Genomic DNA, 21,540 nt, shown 5'->3' with positions numbered 1-21,540 from the left:
CTTGACCAGCGACTGGCTTCATTCTTTCTTTTCCTGTGTGATCTCAAGCCACTGCTGTTCTGCCTGCTTGCAAAAACGTGTCAAAAAAGTGCTCTGGTTTCAGAAACACTTTGCAAAGTACCCCCTGCACTCTGCATACTCTTGATAAACAGAACCATTGTGGTATAGGCCAAGGATGTTGTTGTGGGAGAGAAATCTACATAGGGCCTCAGAATGGTACAGCGAGTGAGAAAAAGGGGTGGGAGGGCTTGATTGGAGGAGATGTGAGAGATAACTGGAGGAACCACGGGGATTATTAAGACCTAGAAACTAAAGGCCCAAGATTAGGGCCCCAGTTTCCGGAGTCATGTGATTAGAGCAGAATCTCAACCTTCATTTAAAAAAAAGAGTAGATCTATACCTCTCATGGCTGGGAAGAAAAGCTTGAAAAGGTGACCTGAGTGATGTGTGCAAGAGCTTGAGATAATTGCTCTGAGAGGAACTGCCCCAGGTGTAACGAACACTGAAATGTCTGCCTGAATCTGCAGAGAGCCTGAGCCAAGTGCGCTGAAAGGGGGGGATCTGCAACGAGTTTAACACTGCCTTAGTCTGCAAAAGAGCCTCTGCTAATTGCTGCGAATGGGGGAAGTGACTCCAGTGTAACCAATGCAGGGATACCTGCCTGAGTTTGCAAAGAGCCTGAGTCAATCGCTTTCAAGGAAGAACTGCCCTGGTGTAACCGATGCTAGTGAAATATACAGGTGCTATGGAGACAGATTGCAGGCTTTGGCTATTTTTCACCTGTGCCTTTTCACTGATGAGGCTGAACTTACGTTTATTTTTTTATGCGCCTTATAATCATCCTGCATCTGAAGGAGCTGAAATCACCAGCCTCATTAATACATCCATAGGACTATATCATCTGGGCCAGATTCTCAGCCCTCTATATGGCTCCTTCATGCCACTGCAACAGCGCAAAGTGTCCGTCCATCAAGTTGCCCCTCCTGTGCAGCTGAGAATACGTTGGCATGGGGGAGCCAGTAGCTGGCAAGAGGAAGAATGGTCCAGTAATGAAGTTGTTAGTGTAGAACTTCAGGAATCTGCGTTCAATTCCCTGCTCTGACACATGCTTCCTGTGTAACCTTGGGTGAGTCACTTAGCCTCTCTCTCTCTCCATTCCCAATCTGTAAAATAGAGAAAACAGCATCGTCCTACATCACAGGGGTGTTGTGAAGAGAAATACAACAGAGATTGTGAGATACTCATAACAGTACCATAGGCAGAGCGGGCATAGATGTCTCTATTCCCCTTGGCACAGGGGGTGATATAGGGGCTGTGGAGATGTGGCCAGAGAGCTGATACATTCTGCGGCATTCTGGTGATCTCCAACTGACATAATGGCTTCTTAGATCCCATTCGCTGCCTGGTTTGAGCCAGAACATAAGAACGGCCATACTGGGTCAGACCAAAGATCCATCTAACCCAGTATCCTGTCTTCTGACAGTGGCTAATGCCAGGTGCTCCAAAGAAAATGAACAGACCAGGTAACCATCAAGTGATCAATCCCCTATTGCTCATTCCCAGCTTCCAGCAAACAGAAGCTAGGGACACCGTTCCTGCCCATCCTGGCTAATACCCATTGATGGACCTATCCTCCATGAATTTATCTAGTTCTTTTTTTAACCCTGTTATAGTCTTGGCTTTCACAACATCCTTTGGCAAGGAGTTCCACAGGTTGACTGTGCATTATATGAAGAAATACTGCCTTTTGTTTGTTTTAAACCTGCTGCCTATTCATTTCATTGGGTGACCCCCAGTTCCTGCACTGGAGAAATGCCCTGATTTCAGCCATGCCTGTAGCTGGCACAATGCAAACCACGTGGGAAGGCAGCCTCTGGGTCCGTAGAGTATGAAGGTGGCATGTTTGCAGAAGATCTTTAAAAAAATATTTTCCCAGATCTTTTATAAGAAGCGGGGGAAAGGTTTTTAGTTCCACCCCCTCTTTCTCTAGCTTTCTCCCCTTCTCTTTTTCCTCCTTTTTCAGAGGTAAAATGGTAAAAAGATAAAACAAGAGAGAGAAAGGGGAGGGAAAAAGCAGAAAAGCACCTATTTTTGTCAAATAACTGCAAACATTTTCGAAGAAATGAACATTTCCCACGAAGATTTGCAACTAGAAAAAAAGCCACTTTCTGTTCAAAAATGTTTCTGAATCACAAACAGGGGCACTGAATATGTCCGACACCAGAGCGCCACTCAGCTGGACCTGAGAATTGGGCAGCATGTTTCGACCCACAAATCTAAATTTCCTGTGTGGTTTCACAATCCCAAGAAGCTGCCAGGACTTCTTGTAAAGGCTGGTCAGTTTCACTCTTGTGTGCGCACTTAGTTCTTATTTCAATCTGTTTGCTCGAAGATGCAGCTCCGCTGAGTTTGGGGAAGATGGAGGACGACGAAGGTTACACGGTACTGAACCTCCGGCCGAAGAGGGGAAACTCAGCCAGTCCGTCTCCAGATGGACGCCAAGGTATTGACGTAGAATGTCTTCAGTTTGAGACATACCGCCATTGAGATCTGGATTTTTATGCCAGAGATTTCAAGGAGGGAACGAGTAGAAAGCATTTTCCCTGGATATGAGAGCTGTCCGGTCTAGTGAGTAGGAGAACTGGGTTCTAATCCTGGATCTGTGACCTTGGGCATCTCCGATGACTGTACAGAAATACTCTGTAGTAGAAGGAGGCCCCATCTGAAAAAACTGTTACTTGAATCTGGACTCTGGCATTGCTGGTGCTCGATGTGCAGTTATTATTCTGGTATTGAAGAAATCCTCTTCTCAGGTCAGAGTTAGGTTTGCAGATTTCCAGTATTTCCCACTGAAATAATTTTGCAAGCTAATTTTTTCAAACTCAATTTAAATGACAGTCTTACCGACCTGCCGCTGGAGCTGACAAGAGCATTTGTTATTGTTGTTATTATTTCATCTTTGTTTTTCAATAGCGCCTAGAGACCCCATCCATGATCGGGACCCTTTTGTGCCAGGTGCTGTACAGACATATAACCAGAAACAAGTCCCTCCCCTAAAGTATTTACAGCCTAAAGAGAGGATAGTGGACAATGAGACTTGAGATTCTCCTCGGTTCCAATCCCATGCTCATCACCACAGTGTCGGAGATTGAGTGAAGTTGCTTGGGCTGATGCCAGGAATCTGTGGCCCGGCAAGGAATTAAACCCCGATCACCACTGTCATCTGGCAACACGCCGGTTGGCTCCAGGGAGAATTTTGGAACTAAGATTCAGGGCTGACAACATCTACTCCTGCTCTAGCATCTTTCCTATTCAAAGCACTTTGCTGGAGTTAACTAATTAGCTATGATGTTTCGCTAAATCTTTCATTTTCCAGAGTCTCCTACGAGTGCCCGTTGTTACAAAATCGCCCTAGGAGCTTTGGGGGCCTGTTGTATCATACAGACGCTAGTGATTGCACTGGGCGCTTGGGGTAAGTGTCCAGGATCCCAACTAATCTTTTAACTCTATCGAATCCAATCTGTTTTAGGTAGATTTCTAGAGTCTCTCACCCTAGCTAAGCACCAATATAACTAGGCTTGGCAGATTTCATTTCTTTTTTTTTTTTTTTTGGTATAACTTCAACAAATAATATCAATGTTTATTTTTAAACACTTTTTTTCTATTTTTATCAAGTCAAACTTTCAAAATTACGGGTTTTAAGCTTTTTTGTGTTTGTATCTATTTCAATTTTCATGGGTGTGGGAGATTATGGGGAAGTAGGACAACAGTGGGCAGACAATAACTATTTACTGACAGCGGATGTTGAGAGTCTAACAGTTAAAGCTTTATAATTAGTCTACAAAAGAGCCTCTGCCAATTGCTCTGAGCGGGGGAAGGGCCTCGAGTATAGCTGATGCAGGGATAACTGTCTGAGTCTGCAAAGAGCCTGAACCAACAGTTCTGAGAGCCATAATGTAACTGATGCAGTGACCTAGTGAAATAAACGGCTTCTATGGAAACAGACTGTGAGCTTTGGCTATTTTTCACCTGTGCCTTTTCACTGATGAGTCTGGAGTTACGTTTGGAACCAATGTACTGAACTAGTATAAGCCCCGAATGTGGATGTAGTTATACCAATATAAAAGTGTTTACATTGCTGTGAATTAACTAGTATAAACACTCGAGTGTCAGTATAATTGTGTGCACAATAGGGGCCGCATTGGGTTAAAGAGAGTTAATCAAAAACAAGATAAGCAACTCTTAAGCCTTTTGCACTAATTTAAAAACTGATTAAGTTAAACTGGTGCAAGTCTGTGTGTCAGCCAAGCCAGAGTCACTCCTCCATCACTGATCTATCACAACCCTGTGCTCTCAGTGTTCCCATCCCTGACTGTTTGTTACAGCATGTTGTTACAAAGTTTGTCAGGGCCCCTGTCCGAAAGGAAACCCCGCAGAAAGCGATGGTGTCACTCAGGGAACCGGAAGTGGAAGAGAATGCAACGCCGGCCTGGAGAACTTGTTTTTTCGTCTGAAGCAGAGTCTGTGCAATCCGGCCCAGATAAGCTCAGCAGGTAACCTCAGTTCACTGTGGCCCACTTCAAACCTGCATCGCAAAGGGCATGCTGCCTGGCCCACTCACCGCTGTGCTGTGCTGTGTGAGCCCTGGGTATAGGAATACTCCCCCCAACTACATTCACATTGATGGCATAACTCACTGGTTGGGTGTGAGCTATGGGTGTCTCTCTCTAGTGGCTGTTCCACATAAAGGATAGGAGTCTACAACTGCTACTAGCTGAGGGAGCTGCTTCTTTAGTCCAAGTGAGTGTGCTTTTAGCGTTCAATTTCTGTTGAGGACTGATATGGCGGGGTGTCACGCTGGACTATTCAACGAATCCCTCCCATTCAGCAGCACCAGGCACTAAAGACTTGTTCTGTTTCCTCTGCTGCAATGCGCTGTGTCTTTAATGTTTTCTTGGCAGTGGTTTACTGACAAATAACCTGATTTCAGCTCAGGGAATTGGGAGGGTGGTGGGTTAGCCGGGAGGGGAGAGCAGGCCAGCCCACAGGAAAAGCTGCAGGGTCTAGCTCTGGGAGATTTGTCTGACTCTGCAGTTGACTGGAGTGAAAGAATCCCTCAGTGTTCAGAAACTTCAGAAGCATTAATGATCTCCGCCTCTTCCCACTGCCCCCCCGCAGGTGGCTCCGGGTGCAAACTCTGCCCCAGGGAGTGGGTGCTGCACAGGGACAAGTGCTACTGGCTGTCTAAAGAGACTGAGACCTGGAACAAGAGCCGGGATGACTGTTCAAGGAAGGGATCTCAAATGCTGGTGCTCCAGGACCGGGAACAGATGGTAACGTACGTTTTATGTCAGGGACACAGAGAGAACCGTTCGTCATGTCTCTGTTCTCTTTGTTACGTGTCTCTACACAGCGGTTCTCAAACTTCATTGCATCACGACCCCCTTCTGACAACAAAAATTACTACATGACCCTGGGCGGGGGAGTGGGGATGGAGTTGGAGCCCAAGTCCCCCTGCCCCGGACAGATAGGGAGAGTCGGAGCCTGAGCACCGCTGCCCCAGGCTGAAGCCCTCGGGCCACAGCAAGTCATTAAAATGGGGTCGCAACCCATTTTGGGATCCTGCCTGACCCACGGTTCGAGAACCACTGCATGACCTAGCACAATGGGGCCCAGGTAATTGATTGGGGCTCAAAAATAAAAGTTAAAAAGAGATTGGAAGCTAATGTGGATAATGAATATCTAGAGACATCAGTTAATGCTGGAAGAGCTTTGTACAGGATAGTAAACCTCCCGCTGCAGGGCTTAAGCCATTGATCTGTTAGAGATCTAGAATCTGTCTACTAGAGATCAGGATGGGAACCAGTGTGGGGTGAGATCATCCTATGTCTGCTATTGCGGGGCTCTTATGCCTTCCTATGAAGCAGCCAGTGCCGGCCACGGTGGGAGACAGGGCACTGGGCTACATGGACCCTGTGTCTGATCCCATCTGGCCATTCCTGTGTTCCTAAATTCTACCAGAGCACAAATAACAATACTTATCTAAGTACCTGCCAGCATCTCCATGAAAAGGTAATGGGTAAGAATGTGGTTCAAACCCGAGCAGTGAGTTACAGATATTTTGTTGACAGGTCAGCAGCTCAGAGAGCTTTGATTCTAGATCTATTATGAATAATAATGTCGTCATCATCATCATCATCGTTTATTTCCATTAAGGTAGCACAACTGGTGGGGCCCAATTAGGATGGGGGCCTCATTCTGTGGAGAGCTGGCTGTGCCCATCGGGAGACATGGTCCTTGAGCCAAAGAGTGTACAATCCAAATAGACCAGACCGTCTAGCAAAGGCTCATGATCCCAATTTTACAAAGGGGAAACTGAGGCCCAGAGAAGTCGAGCAACTTTCTCCAGCACAGCATGTTGTGCCAGTTTATTGCCGTTAGATTTTTCTGCACTGCAGCATCTCGGGGTCTGTCTAATACCATGTGCTGCTAGCACCGGGGCAGAAATAAAAGACTTCTAGAACAATACCTTCAGCCAGACGCTTCTGTTGCAGGCTTACCTGCAGCCTCTCATACCAGCTGGTCAAAGTGTTTGGATTGGATTAACATTCAACTCTTCACAGAGGAAGTGGACGTGGGTGGACGGTGCCCCTGTCCGTGAAGAACTGTGAGTGTCTCCCGAGTTTTACTATTTCATGTTTAGAAAATGCCTTGCCATGTAATTTGCCGGTTCAGCCCATGCAGAGTGTCCCACACCAGCTCCTCTGGGACTCACAGCAGTTGAGAGACACAATGTACGGCACTGGAACGGATTTCACGGTTGACTCAGCTGTCGTGATAATCTAAGACTGCTTTAGATGCCCACTCCTCAAATCGCGGCTTACTTAAGCCTTGCACCGGTAATGCTTTGTGGAAACTGTCCAGTTTAGGACTTTGAGCAAGATTATGCACTCTCCCGGTATCTTTACCAAGCTGCAAACTGCATTTTAAATGGTGGGTGGGCACTAGTTATCTTTTTGTGTATTTGCCTTCAGGTTGACCTGGAAATCCAAGGCATGGAGGTGGGGGGAGGCAAAGGACAAGCAAAAGAGGGTCAATCACTTAAGTGCCTGACCACTGAAATATACTTGTCCTAGACAAAAGCCTGTCTGTGCATTTCACGCTTCTCAACTGCCTAGGGTTGCCAACTCTCCTGGACGCCATTGATGCAAAGGGGGACACTGTTGCGGCAAAATGGCATCCGGTCGAGTTGGGAACCCTACAACTGCCCCATGTGCCCTGAGAATGTGAAACAGTCACCCGGGACTGGAGGCTCTGACCTTCGGTACACTACTGGCAGAGGGTGTGTTTAAACTACTCGCGCGAGTTGCAGGTTGCTAGGGCGGGTGGGCTGAGGGGCTCCACCTCCAAGAAGGGGTGGCAGACTGAGCGTGGGGGTGTCCAGGAAATGTGCCAGCAAGGCCAAGGGAGATAACAGACCTGCAGCCTGCTGCATAGGCGCTGACTTCCCCTCTTTCCCCTGGGCGCTCAACGCCCCCCATCCCCGTCCCCAGCCCCACTCCACCCCTTCCATGAGGCCCTACCCCTGCCCCACCAGCATCTCTGCCCTTCCCCTCATGCAACCAATGGCACAGTTGCATTCAAATTAGCTGTAGAATAATCATGGTGATTGGCCGTCGTCACCTCTGAGATCACAACGGCCTAGCACTCTTGGCATGACACCGCTACATGCCTTGCTGTCCCAGGGTGTAATTTGTCCTAATGGCTGAGAACTGAAAAATTGGACCGTAGCCATGAACAAACGACAGCGAGGGTTGGACTGGGTGACTTTCTGACCAGAAAGAGCTCTGAGCCATGCACGTAGCTGTCTCCATCACTGCACAGTGACGCTATAGCCATCCAGGCTTCAGTGTGAAGACAGACCATCCTGGAGCCTTACGACAGAGATTGTGAGTGATAATGCGAGGGTAAAATTCAAGTCAGAACAAAAAGAGGCAAAAGGAAAAGAAAAATACAAAGCAAAACATTTCAACCTTAGCAAAAAACCAAGAATCTCAACGAAATCGATACAGTCCCACGGGACATTTCAATTCCGTCAGCATTTTCCAATGGGAAAACGTCCCCTTGGAAAAAATTTGGCCTGCCCCTCATAATAAGCTGTATCGCAGATACACTAGTAAAGCATGTCTAAGCGGGCAACATCCTTATTTGTGAATTAACACAGGCCTTACGACGACAGCATTCCTTTGGGCTTCTTTGCCTAGTAATACGGTGACCAGACGTCCCGAGAAAATCGGGACGGTCCTGATTTTTAGTTCTTTGTCCCGCGTCCCGACCGATGCACGGTCGGGACACCATTTGTCCCGACATCAAGGCTCTTGCTGCTCTTTATTTTTTTTGGCGCTTCGGCAACTCCGCTCTGGGGGTTTTTTTGCTTCCCCCATGTGTCTCGGTATTTTGTCCGTTTCATCTGGTCACCCTACATAGTAACTAGAACTGAAGGACTCAAAAACATAGCAGTAATTTACTGATTTAAGCTAAATTCCAGGAAGGCCTTCTTAGCAGGGCCGTCCTTACCCATACGCAAAGTACGCAGCTGGGTCGGGCACCAGGAAATTTGGTGCAGCTGAGTGCTACTCCAGGGCCTGCCCTGCCTCTTCCCGCCCCTGCTCTGCCCCAGCCCCGCCCCTGAGGACTGCAGCAAGGGTCAGGCCTGCACTCACTTGCGGGAAGTGCAGCGACCTGGCTCCAGCCACGCCGCTGGTGAGTGCTGGGGGGAGGTTCCCCCGTTCCCCAAGGTAGCCCTGCCCGCCCCCCACGGAGGCCTGGGGCCCCACACCCCTCCCCCATGGAGGGGGGCTGCATAGGGCCTCAGAATAGCTAGGGACAGCCCTGCTTCTTAGTCCTCAATAAAAGAGTCCCCAGGCAGACTTGCAGCAAGGTGTGAATGACAACTAATATCCTTATTTCCGTTCCAGTTCCTGTGTAGACAGGCCCTGGGTTGTTAAACTGAAGCGGTCAGGGCTCAAGTAGCAGGGCTGTACCTTCGCTTTCAGGACCAGATTGTGTCTCTTCGGCACAGAGCTACACTGGGTGTACTACAGAGCTGAGTCCCCCGGGGGTGCATCAAGATGGGCATAATCGGGTCGTGTTGCTTAAGGTTTGGTAACATGGACATGGGCTCTCCAGAACCCCATCTGACCAACCCATTTCCCAAAATGGGTCTGTGGGGGAAAATACAGAGATGAAAGAAGAAATCACAACCTGACACCCCCCGAGGAAGAGCTGCTACAGGCTCGTTCATCCACCTAAACAAACTGACTGTGACTTTCTGCTTCATTTCACAGGGTCCCAGGATTAAGTCAGGCTGAAGCGAACAGCTGTGGACAGTTAGGAAAGACTAAGATTGAGTCTGAAATCTGCAGCAGTGAATTAAAATGGCTCTGCCAGAAAGCAGCTTTCCTGCTATAGACTGCGGCACGACTGAGCGGGAAAGTAAAAGGCCTTCAGTCTCTGAAACATCTACAGTATTTTCAGCTTTACTTATAAATATAATGTCGGATTGCTGCACATCTGGGGCCAGAGCCCAGGCTGGTGTGAATCAGCCACAGCTCCACCGGAGACAAGGGGGCCAGACCCCCAGCTGACGTGCATCTGTGCCTTTGCCCACTAAAAAAAAAGAAAAGCAAATCCACCCACTGGGCCCTAATTGCCAGAGATTTTCCCCACTCCAGCCCCCCGGGAATAAAGAGGACACGCACCTTCCCCCAGGGGTGGCAAAGCCGGGGAGCTAATGCCCCCGCAAGGGAAATATTGCAACCTTGCACAATTGGCGCACAACTTGGGGGGCTGGAGGGTAAGAGTGGGACCAAGAAGGCTGGAACGAGCCTGGGAGCAGATAGGGACCAACCCTCCCAGCTTGGAGCCCCTTCCCCCCAAAATACTAAGTCTCAGAACCTCCCTTCACAATTCCTTCCTATCTCCCTGCCCCCATTCCCAGGGAACCTCCACTTCCACCCCCACTTTGTTCCCCTTTAACCCAGCTTCCTCTAATATGCTGCCCCAACTAGCCATGTGACCAGTTAACCCTTTACAGGCTGCAACGCCTTTCCCTTGTTGCAGACCCCATCTGTGTGTCCTGGCTGGATGCATTGAACGTTCACTTCTATGGGAAAATAAACTTTTGTAAAAACATTATGTTGCTGTCCAGATTTTTATTTATTTACTGCTAATATTGTGAAGTGGGATAGAGGCCCTGAGACCAGGGCCTCATTGTGCTGGGCGCTGCCCAGACACACAGCGAGAGACAGACCCTGCCCCAGCTGAGATCAGGGCCTCATTGTGCCGGGCGCTGCCCAGACACACAGCGAGAGATAATCCCTGCCCCGTAGAGTTTACAGTTCAAGATTCGGACAGTGTAAACAGCTACACACATGCTTATCACTAAGTGTGTGCTTAACTGTTTGCAAGATCACAATCCCAATAATAAAATGGCTCGATAATTAAAATGAGTAATAAAATGCCAGATTCAATAAGCCAAAGGTGAAAGTGGGGTGCAGTGGGAACCCCGCTGATATCCCAAAAACCACCTTAACACTTTTGTAAAAGAAGTTCAACCCTCGCCACCGTAGAATGTCTGAGAACGAACAATGAAGGGACTCCACCAATAAGCCACATAATCATTCGCTGCTCACGATCACAGCCTCTGAATTGCAGAACAATCCCAACTTTAACATTCTCCCCTAACATTTCAGTGCTGCCCACTTGCCTGATTTTATCATGCACCTCAAGATAGCTGGTGTTTTCCTGAAAAGCCCCAGCTCCTGGAATCATGTGAGCAGCTCAGGTTTTTTATTTTAATAAACAGTAAGTTTTTACCTTTCACAGTTATGGAGAAAGACTTAAAAACCTGACCCCTAGAGGCTCAGAAATCAGAAAAAGAACCCATGATTTAGTTTGTTTGGTTCCCCACCCCCAGCAAAAAATTTCTCAAGATTTTTTTTTTTACAATAACCTTGTCATTTTGCGGGGCCTGACTCGTTATTTTTAAAAGCATGGGGTTGGCATTAACAAAATTTGCAAACATAGACACAAAGATCACAGTTACAAATGACTAGGAGATGATGTAGTCCCAATCTTCATTTAGGGGGCAATTGCCAAAATCTCCCTATCATTTGTCCTTTGAGTGGCTGTGTATATTTTAGAGGGTAGTGGTAGCTGAAGGTGGGGTAAGTGAGATGGGGAAACAGCACAGAAGGAGGATTATATGGCAGTGAAAATTAGCTGGATCTGTTGACAGGTTTCTGAGCTTCGGGGATCTCAACTGGGGTAGAAATTCCTTTTGTAAGAACAGGCCGGAGGTAACAGGTGGAGCGGATCTGCCACCAGCTGACTGTGGGGCCTCTGAATGTAAACTCTTTTGGGCAGGGACTCCCTCTCGCTCTGTGTCTGTGCGGCGCCCAGCACAAAACCCTGGATCTCAGCTAGGGCAGAGTCTGTGTGTGTACTTCTTGTCCTATGTTTGGTGGTCATGGAGAACAATGGATTTCCATTATGTTATCGTTATCGGATTACCATTAGCAGGACATTAACTCTCCCGCTGCAGAGTTTAAGCCATTAGTCTCTCTCTGAGAGATCTAGAATCTATTATAAATCAGGATGAAAACTCACGTGGGTTATTCCCCTGTGGCAGCTGGTACTGGCCACTGTCAGAGACAGGGAGACTGGAGGGACCTCAGTTCTGATCCAATCTGGCAATTCCTATGTTCCTAAATTCTAGCAGAGGGTACAAAGAACAATAATTATCTAGGCAGCCATCATAAGTCTCCTTAATAAGCTAATACACAAGTTCCAACCCCAGTGATATTTTGCTTAACGGTCAGCATCTTAGAGTGCTAAGTTTCTATTAGCAATAATGCCCTAATAACACTGTATGCATGCAGGGGTTTGGACTAGATGACCTCTCGAGGTCCCTTCCAGTCCTACGATTCTATGTATATTATGGCAGCACAGCAAATGGGTCAAATTAGGCTGGGGAACCCATTCTGTTGGAAGCCGGCTGCGCATACAGTGAGATGCAGTCCTTGAGCCAAAGAATGTACAATCTAAAGAGACAAGGTGCTCAAAAGGAGGCTCATTTTGTAAGTGAAGGGACTTTAACCATCTCCTCTCTTCGGAGCTGAAGAGCATGATGTGTGTGATCAGGGCATGGTTTAGGGGTCTCCTGCCTAGTGGCCCCAGTTCTGGTGGGGTTGGGGCACCTGGGCCGTCCCACTCCACCAGGTTCTGACCCAGGGCTCTGAGAGACCGGTTTGGCTGTGCACCCATCTCTGTCTGGCTTCAGCCTTCAGCCAGCTTCCGTGGATCTATTCCTACCTTAGTCCGTACCCTACCTAGCCACTGCCTGCATCTGAGGGAGGTGTCACCTTCAGAGCTTCTAGTCACTGGATGTAGTCGGCTCAATGCGGACTCAGCAGCGGTTCTTCCCTGGAGCTCCCAGGGAATGTCCTCCTCCCTGGCTTGCCAGCCTCAGACTGAGCTCCCTGGCTGGCTTTTAAACCTCACCTCCAACCCAAGCATGCTCGGCAAGGATATAGGGGTGGGGCCTCCTTAGTCCATAGCTGTTCATTGACCCCCTCCTGTCCAGTGAGGGGTTATACAGCCTTTTCTATCACAATAATACAGCACGCATAGTATTTGCATTACTCACACCCTGCCTTGTGGAAAACCCCGATGTGTTCATCCTCACCTCATCACCACCACCACCACCAGGGCCATCCTCCTGCTGTCTCCCCCTCTCCCTCCGCATCCTGGCCCGCACCACGGCACGCAGCTTTTATAATGTGTTAAATGGCGCCCACTGGGGTTCACCCATATTGATGAAGGTTTCCACCCCCTTTCCTCATTTGAACGCCCACACCCCATTACTTCTGGGGTGACCCATTTCTCATAAGCCAACTTATTTGTTCCCCTGATATTCATTAACACTGATGTCACCATATCACCACAGTAACCTTAAGGAAGTCGCTAACGTTTCACCCCAGCTACCAATGGTCATCCTGTGATCTCTCCTGAAGATTGTTATCCAAATCCACACAAAAAGAAAAAGAAAGTGAAAGGAGAGGAAAAAAAGCAGAAAAGCACTTCTTTGGGGGTGTAACAGGGTGTAGACTCACCAGTGCGGCGCCTCCTGCTGGTTGTCCTGGGAATTAGCTCATCCAGCTCAGGAGCGCCCCCTGCTGGCCAGTGTCCCTCCTGCCTCAGGCCCCCGGTGCCCCTTTCCCTTGGGGTGCTGCCCCACAGCAGCACCTCCATATTCTTGGTCTCCCCTCCGAGGGGAACCCCACCCCGCCACAGTGACTACTACCAGTCATCATCTAGCCCCCTCTCACCAGGGCAAACTGCAGTCTCTAATGGCCACTCATCACTGGCAAGGGGATTGGACCAACTGCCTCTGCCTATTCCCAGGCTGCCCCTCTGCAGCCCCAGTACCTCCTTAGGCCTCCCTGCAAGGCCTCAGCCTGGGAGGTCACCAGGGGTGCTCTTCTCTCCTCTCCTCTCCTCAGCCTAGCCTAGCCCTGCCCCATTGAAGGTACCCTGTGCAGGCAGTCAGGCCCATCTCACTCCAAGGCTGGAGTGAGACTGACCTGGCTCCTCACTCACAGCCCTTTTATCAGGGCCAGCTATGCCATGACTGAGCTGGCCACACCTGTGGCCAGCCTCCCTCAGCTGCTCTCACTCCTTTCCTAATAGGAGCGGGGTAACTGCTACAGGGGACAAAAACCAGCAAACATATTCAAAGAAATGAACATTTTCATGAAGATTTTGATCGAGAAAAAAAGACATTTTCTGTTCGAAAATGTTTCTGAACGAAAAAACAGCAGCACCAAGGACTTCTGTCACCAGAGCGCCTCTCAGCTGGACCTGAGAATTGGGCCGTATGTTTCCACTCGTGCATCTAAATTTCCTGTGTGGTTTCACAGTCCCGAGAAGCTGCCAGGACTTCTCGTAAAGGCTGCAGCGGGTCAGTTTCACTCTTGTGGGCACTTAGTTCTCATTTTGATCTGTTTGTTTGAAGGTGCAGCTCCGCTGAGTTTGGGGAAGATGGAGGACGACGAAGGTTACACGGTACTGAACCTCCGACCGAAGAGGGGAAACTCAGCCAGTCCGTCTCCAGATGTACGCCAAGGTATTGACGTAGAACGTCTTCAATTTGAGACATACCACCGTTGAGATCTGATTTTTATGTCAAAGGTTTCAAGGAGAGGACGAGTAGAAAGCATTTTCCCTGGGTATGAGAGGCCGTGTGGGCTAGATCTGGGTTCTAATCCTGGTTCTGAGGCCTTGGACATCTCCTTTCCCCCTCCGACCACTTGTCTGTCTTGCTTCCTTATTTTGTAAGCTCTTTGGGGAAGGGATGGGTCTCTTACCAGGAATGTGTACAGGGCACAGCACAATTAGGGCCCCAATTTCAGTCGGAACCTCTTGGTGTAATTATATTACTAACACAATATACAGCTGCAGTGTTCGTGATGACGGAGTTTAGGGCCACTGGTTGTGTGGACAATACTCTGGAGTAGAGAGAGGCCTTACTTGAATCTGGACTCTGGTATTGTCAGTGGTCGATGTGCAGTTATTATTCTGGTCTGAAGGCTTCCTCTTCTCAGGCAGGTTAGGTTTGCAGATTTCCAGTATTTCCCGCTGAAATAATGTGGCAGGACTATTTTTTAAAACCTCAATATAAACGACCGTCTTACCGACCAGCCGCTGGAGCTGACAATAGTATTTCTTATTGTTATTATTTTGCCTTTGGTTTACAATAGCGCCTAGAGACGCCATCCATGATCGGTACCTTTATGCGCTAGGTGATATACAGATATATAACCAGAAACAGTCTCTCCCCTAAAGAATTTACAGCCTAAAGAGAGAATTATTTTCCCTGTCCAGATGGGGGGAAATGAGACATAGGAGATTCTACTTGATTCCAATCCCATGCTCATCACCGCAGTAGCTGAGATTGAGAGAAGTTGCCCAGAGTGAGACAAGGAATCTGTGGCCCTGGCCCAGCAAGGAATTAAACCACAATCCACAGTGTCTTAACCACAAGCCCAGGCGTCCTCTGGCAACACACTGATTGGCTGCAGGGAGAATTTTGGAACTTATATTCAGGGCCGATGATAACATTTACTTCTGACCTAGTATCTTTCCTATTCAGACCCCTTTGCTAGAGTTAATGAATTAATGATGATGTTTCACTAAATCTTTCATCTTCCAGAGTCGCCTACAAGTCCCCGTTGTTACAAAATTGCCCTAGGAGCTCTGGGGGCCTGGTGTATCATTCTGACGTTAGCGGGGATTACAATCGGCACCTGGGGTAAGTGTCTGGGATCCCATCCGGTTTTTAAAATTGATCAAATGCAGCCTGTTTTAGATAGATTTCTAGAGTGCTAACACCTTCTCTAAGTAACAGTATGACTAGGTTTGGCAGATTTCAATTGATCTTTATAATTTCGACAGATAATATCAATGTTTATTTTTAAGCATTTTTAAAATTTTTCGCAAACTACATTTTCACAGCTGTGAAAAATTACGGGTATTAAGCTTTTTGTATTTTTATCTATTTAAATGTTCACAGTTGTGGGAAATTATGGGGTGGTAGGACAACAGTGGGGTCAGACAACAAATATTTAATGACGGCAGACGTGATTCTAAAAGTGAAAGCTTTATAACAGTTCACACAGAAATTGTCAATATCACATGTCAAAATATACAAGTAAAATTAGATTATTATCCATAAATATTTGTTCATTAGTTTGTATTTGGTGAAGTAAACGTTTACCGATAAAAATCAAATTCTTCCAAGCCTATGTACTACAATTTTTTCTCTAACTCAATTAATTGTGCCAGGAGCTGCCCAGACACACAGCGAGAGACAGTCCCTGCCCCAGCTGAGATCAGGGCCCCGTTGTGCTGGGCGCTGCAGACACACAGGGAAAGACGTCCCTGCCCCAGCTGAGATCAGGGCCCCTTGGGCCGGGCGCTGCACAGACACATGGAGAAAAACAGTCCCTGCCCCAAACAATTCACCATCTCGATAGACAAGAAAAACAAAGGAAGGCTCTGTACTCCCATATCACAAGTGGTAAACTGAGGCACAGGTTGCACACAGAGATGCAGTGATTTGCCCAGTCACTGAGTCTGTGGCAGAACTAGGAATTGAAACCACACCTCCATCCACTACCTTAACCACAAGACCCACCCTACGTCAGTCAAACATTCATCAACTTCATTGGAAATTTTGCATGAATATGAGCCGTAAACCACCCTTCCTTTCTTTTTGTCTCACCAGCTTTATCCTCTCCAAACATCCAAAAGGAAAACCCGGTACACTAGCCCTTGACAGTTTCAACTGGATACTTAGGCTGGAGCTAGCAATAATCCAAGGCAGGAGAACCACAGACTCCCCCCCACTAAAATATTTAACGTCTGGTCTTCTCCCTCTGCCTTTCTGCCTAACTGACCCCGATCCACATTGTCTGATGCTTTATTACAATCACACACTGCCAGGCAATTTCCTAACCCCAGCTCTGCTGGATGCTGCTAAGTTTTCCAGGGTCCAGCTCAGGAAGAACAGGCTGGAGCAGCAGGGAACGCATCCCTGGAGGAGCTGGTGTCTCATTTGAGGCAGCGTCTGTGTGACACACCACCCGGCAGCTCTGCAGGTAACCTCACCTCCTTCGGACGCTGGGTTACTATGCACATTTCACACCACCGGGAAGGGTCATCAGTGGGGTCTGAACCCCAGGTCCTATAGCACAGACTTCTACTGGGTGAGCTAAAGGAGTAACTTCAATAGCTGACAGTAGTAGAAAGTTAGGACCAGTCCTATTTAACATATTCATTAATGACCTGGGAAAAAGGGTAAACAGTGAGGTGGCAAAATTTGCAGATGATACAAAATTACTAAAGATAGTTAAGACCCAGGCAAACTACAAAGAGCTTCAAAAGGATCTCTCAAAATTGGGTGACTGGGCAACAAAATGGCAGATGAAATTTAATGTTGATAAATGCAAAGTAATGCACATTGGAAAGCATGATCCCAACTATACATATAGAATGATGGGGTCTAAATGAGCTGTTACCACTCAAGAAAGGGATCTTGGAGTCTTTGTGGATAGTTCTCTGAAAACATCCACTCAATGTGCAGCGGCAGTCAAAAAAGCAAACAGAATGCTGGGAATAATTAAGAAAGGGATAGATAATAGGACAGAAAATATCATCTTGTCTCTATATAAATTGATGGTATGCCCAGATCTTGAATACTGCGTGCAGACGTGGTCACCCAATCTCAAAAAAGACATATTGGAATTGGAAAAGATTCAGAAAAGGACAACAAAAATTATTAGGGGTATGGAACAGTCTCTATATGAGGAGAGATTAATAAGACTGGGACTTTTCATCTTGGAAAAGAGACAGCTAAGGGGAGATATGGTTGAGGTCTATAAAATCATGATTGGTGTAGAGAAAGTAGAAAGGGAAGTGTTTACTCCTCCTCACAACACAAGAACCAGGGGTCACCCAATGAAATTAATAGGCAGCAGGTTTAAAACAAACAAAAGGAAGTATTTCTTCACACAACGCACAGTCAACCTGTGGAACTCCTTGCCAGAGGATGTTGTGAAGGCCAAGACCATAACAGGGTACAAAAAAGAACTAGATAAATTCATGGAGGATGGGTCTATCAATAGCTATTAGCCAGGATGGGCAGGGATGGTGTCCCTAGCCTCTGTTTTCCAAAAGCTGGGAATGGAAGACAGGGGATGGATCACTTGATGATTACCTGTTCTGCTCATTTCCTCTGGGGCACCTGGCACTGGCCACTGTCGGAAGACAGGACAGTGGGCTAGATGGACCCTTGCTGTGACCTAGTAGGCCATTGTTATGTTCTTATGTTAAAGTTATTCTCCTTTCTGTGGACTCGCTATTGGAGGGGGATGTGGCACACGCTTTGCTAGCACAAGGTAACCAACTTCCACTGGGAGGTTCAAAGTTCAAACCGATTCCTTGGAATATTTCTGTGGATGTTTGGCTGCGTCTAGATTTGGCACCTACACCGATTGCAGAGGTGGCAAGGTGGCGTGTCCAGCAGAAATAGGCCATAGGCCCATAACTGTAATTTCCTCCACCAGTCCCCGTCATTTCTGCTTGGTGTGGCCTGACTGTTAAGAGTCATAACGCATTCTTGGGGCCAGTTTTGTGGGTCAGCTGAGACATCTAGTGGTCACTCAGGGTAGTTCTCAGCCTTTACTCACATTTTTCTAAATAAATCAGGAGTCCTCGTGGCACCTTAGAGACGAACACATTTATCTGGGCCTAAGTTTTTGTGGGCTAAAACCCACTTCATCAGATGCATGGAGTGGAAAAAACGAAAGCTTTGGCCCAAATAAATGTGTTAGTCTCTAAAGTGCCCCAAGGACTCCTCGTTGTTTTTGCTGATACAGACTAACACGGCTACCACGCTGAAACCTGTCACATTTTTCTGGTTTTTAGCTAGGTCCTGACCAGAAGCCCCCCTTCTGTCCCATCCCTGTATCCCCCCTCTCCTCCAACTCGGCCAGTGCCCCTCAGTCCCAAACTGCAGATCCCTGCTCTCCCAGCCTGAGCTCCCCCCCGAGAATCCTCAACTCCGCTGATGAAGTCCCTGCTTTTATGTCTCTTTCCAGATGGCTCCGGGTGCAAAGTCTGCCCCCGGGACTGGCTGCCTCACAGGGACAAATGCTATTGGGTCTCTAAAGAGAGTAAGTTCTGGAGTGAGAGCTTTAAAGACTGTGAAATGAGGAAGTCTCAGATGCTGGTGATCCAGGACAGGGACGAGATGGTAAAGAAACTAAGCTGAGGGTTTAACTTTGCCTGGGGAGGTTTTGTTATGGTTTACCGCGGATGTTGCTAACACAGCGGATGAGGGTGAATTTCAGAGATGGAATATTTGGTTTAACAAGCTGGGCTAGACTGTCCCATGTCGCCAAACATCCTCAACGGAAAATTCCATGCACCTGATCCCCAGCTGGTTTAAATCAATGTATTTCCACTGCAGGCAGTAGAGACAGCCCTACCGAGGAAGGGGCTTGTGGGTAAATGGGAGGGGCAGAGGACGTGGTCTTGCTCTGGGCTGTTGGTCTAAAGAGCCATAGGAATATTGCACTGACTCTTCCCCCCCACATGCTCCTGCTTCCACTCTCAGGAGCGAGTATGGCCTTCTGGCCTATCCCTGTGCTTTCCTCTATCCAGAGGGCTCAGAGATGGGAATCTGTTGGAGTTAAGGCTGATCCTATTGTAGCGTGTGGATGCCAGCGTACGGTGCTGTGTGAAGTCACTGCTCCACCACTGCATCCAGCTACATCTTTCCAGTCTGATGGGGCTCTCTGCGACATGGGTTCCCATGGGCCATGAGGAGAACACAAGAAACCAGAGAATTATATTCACCCTGATGCTTCTGTCTCACACTTGGCAGGAGTTCATACAGAACATTACTCAAGGGACAAACCTTGTTTGGATTGGACTCACCATTAAATCACCAGAGAAGAAATGGACCTGGGTGAACACTTCCCCATTAGATCAAAGACTGTGAGTGTTTGTAATTGGTTACTGGTTTACCTGAGGTAGGAAAGTTGTAGCTGTGTTGGTCCCAGGATTTGAGAGAGATAAGGTGGGTGAGGTAATATCTTTTACTGGACCAATTTCTGATAGTGAAAGGTCTTCTTCATCCTCAAGAATTAGCGATTGCTAAACTCATTCCTTTTTATGCCTCTCCCTCCCACTCATGGATGCATGAGGAATGCAACAGAGCTAGGCTAAAACTTTCTGCCAAAACTTTTTTGGGCAAAAAAAGAGCGATTCAGTGACACCAAAATGTTCTGCAAATTCATGGAGGCTCCACCTAATTGTTCATTTCAGAAAATCAATCCATTGATCGATCCATCAAAGCATTCCATTTAGATATTTTCAAAACACTGGGGAATGGTAAACAATGAAGAGGAGAGGTCACTGATTCAGAGCGATCTAGATCGCTTGTTAAACTGGGCGCAAGCAAACAATGTGCGTTTTAGTATGGCTAAATGTAAATGTAGACATCTAGGAACAAAGAACGCAGGCCCTACTTACAGGATGGGGGACTCTATCCTGGGAAACAGGGACTCTGAAAAAGATTTGGGGGTTGTGGTGGATAATCAGCTGAATATGAGCTTGACGCTGTGGCCAAAAGAGTTAAAGCGATGCTGGGACGCATAAACGGGGATCTCAAGTAGGAGCAGAGAGGTTATTTTACCTCTGTATTTGGCACTGTGCGACAGTGGCTGGAATCCTGTATCCAGTTTTGGTGTCCACAATTCAAGTAGGATGTTGATAAATTGGAGAGGGTGCAGAGAAGAGCCACAAGAATGATTACATTATTAGAATACATGCCTTACAGTACTAGACTCAAAGAGCTCAATCTATTTAGCTTAACAAAAAGAAGGTTAAGGGGTGACTTGATTACTGTCTATAAGTATCTACATGGGGAACAAATATTTAATAATGGGATCTTCAATCTAGCAGAGAGAGGTATAACATGATCCTGTGGTTTGAAGCTGAACCTAGACAAATTCAGACTGGAAATAAGGTGTAAATTTTTAACAGTGAGAGTAATTAACCATTGGAACAATTTACCAAGGATCTTGGTGGATTCACCATCACTGGAAATTTTTAAATGAAGATTGGATGCTTTTCTAAAAAATCTGCTCTAGGAATTACTCTGGAGCTGGTCTCTGCCCTGTGTTATAATGGAGGTCAGACTAAATGATGACAATGGTACTTTCTGCCTGTGGTACCTATGAAAACAAAATATATCAATTTTTCGGTTTGAAATTACTTTTCATTTAAAAATTTTCTTTAACTTTATGTTTTTAAAATTGAAAAAAAGTCTTAAAATGGTCAAAATCGAAACAGAACATTTCAATTTTGTCAAAATGTGTTGATCCCAACTGACTTTTTTAAATTTTATTTTATGTTTCGCCAAAAATCTCAGCAAGTTTTGGTTTCAGTCCAGCAAGAAACAAATTTTTTGTGTGTGGACTAAATTGCCAACAAACCGGAAAATCATTATTCACCCAGCACTAATTGCAGCCACATTTGGAGCCATAATCTTGACACAATCAGTTGTAAGATATTTAGTGACTGAACATGGCAATATTCTGAACAAAAGAAACCCTCAACCATGCTTGTAGCTCATTCCATCGCTTCACACTGACTCCACAGACATTTTAGACTTCAGAGTGACAAACAGGTGATGCTCCTGAAATCTTCTCATATCGATAGTAATAAATCACATTTTAAATCACAGATCTTTTGCAGGTTCCCGGTAACTGGCTCTGCTGAAGGAAACAGCTGTGGGATGATCAGAAGGAATCGGATTAATTCTGAATCTTGCAACTCTGAATTCAAGTGGATGTGTCAGATGGGAGCCATCCTGCTATAAACCTGGTGGTCCCTGCTTGGAAAAAATGA

General features: G+C 46.9%; 2 protein-coding genes across 2 annotated transcripts; both read left to right on the top strand.

The window, feature by feature from the left end:
* The first annotated feature begins 2,275 nt into the window (after window positions 1–2,275).
* On the top strand, window positions 2,276–10,165 carry LOC311531136 (killer cell lectin-like receptor subfamily F member 1). The gene is made up of 6 exons (XM_084648258.1): window positions 2,276–2,503; window positions 3,377–3,472; window positions 4,386–4,553; window positions 5,179–5,333; window positions 6,555–6,667; window positions 9,348–10,165. Exons 1-6 carry the CDS (start codon window positions 2,419–2,421, stop codon window positions 9,469–9,471), a joined length of 741 nt encoding a protein of 246 aa, XP_084504384.1. The 5' UTR covers window positions 2,276–2,418; the 3' UTR covers window positions 9,472–10,165.
* Window positions 10,166–13,954: 3,789 nt separating this feature from the next.
* LOC311531036 (killer cell lectin-like receptor subfamily B member 1B allele C) lies at window positions 13,955–20,514 on the top strand. The gene is made up of 3 exons (XM_084648094.1): window positions 13,955–14,227; window positions 15,275–15,373; window positions 18,675–20,514. The coding sequence occupies exons 1-3, from the start codon at window positions 14,104–14,106 to the stop codon at window positions 18,893–18,895; spliced, it is 444 nt and encodes a 147-aa protein (XP_084504220.1). The 5' UTR covers window positions 13,955–14,103; the 3' UTR covers window positions 18,896–20,514.
* The last annotated feature ends 1,026 nt before the right edge of the window (window positions 20,515–21,540 follow it).

The sequence above is a fragment of the Lepidochelys olivacea genome, assembly GCF_965140295.1.
Source record: "Lepidochelys olivacea isolate rLepOli2 genome assembly, chromosome: 14".
NCBI classification, from domain to species: domain Eukaryota; kingdom Metazoa; phylum Chordata; order Testudines; family Cheloniidae; genus Lepidochelys; species Lepidochelys olivacea.
Note: the sequence above shows the minus strand (reverse complement) of the source record. Positions and strands in the feature narration are given on the sequence as shown.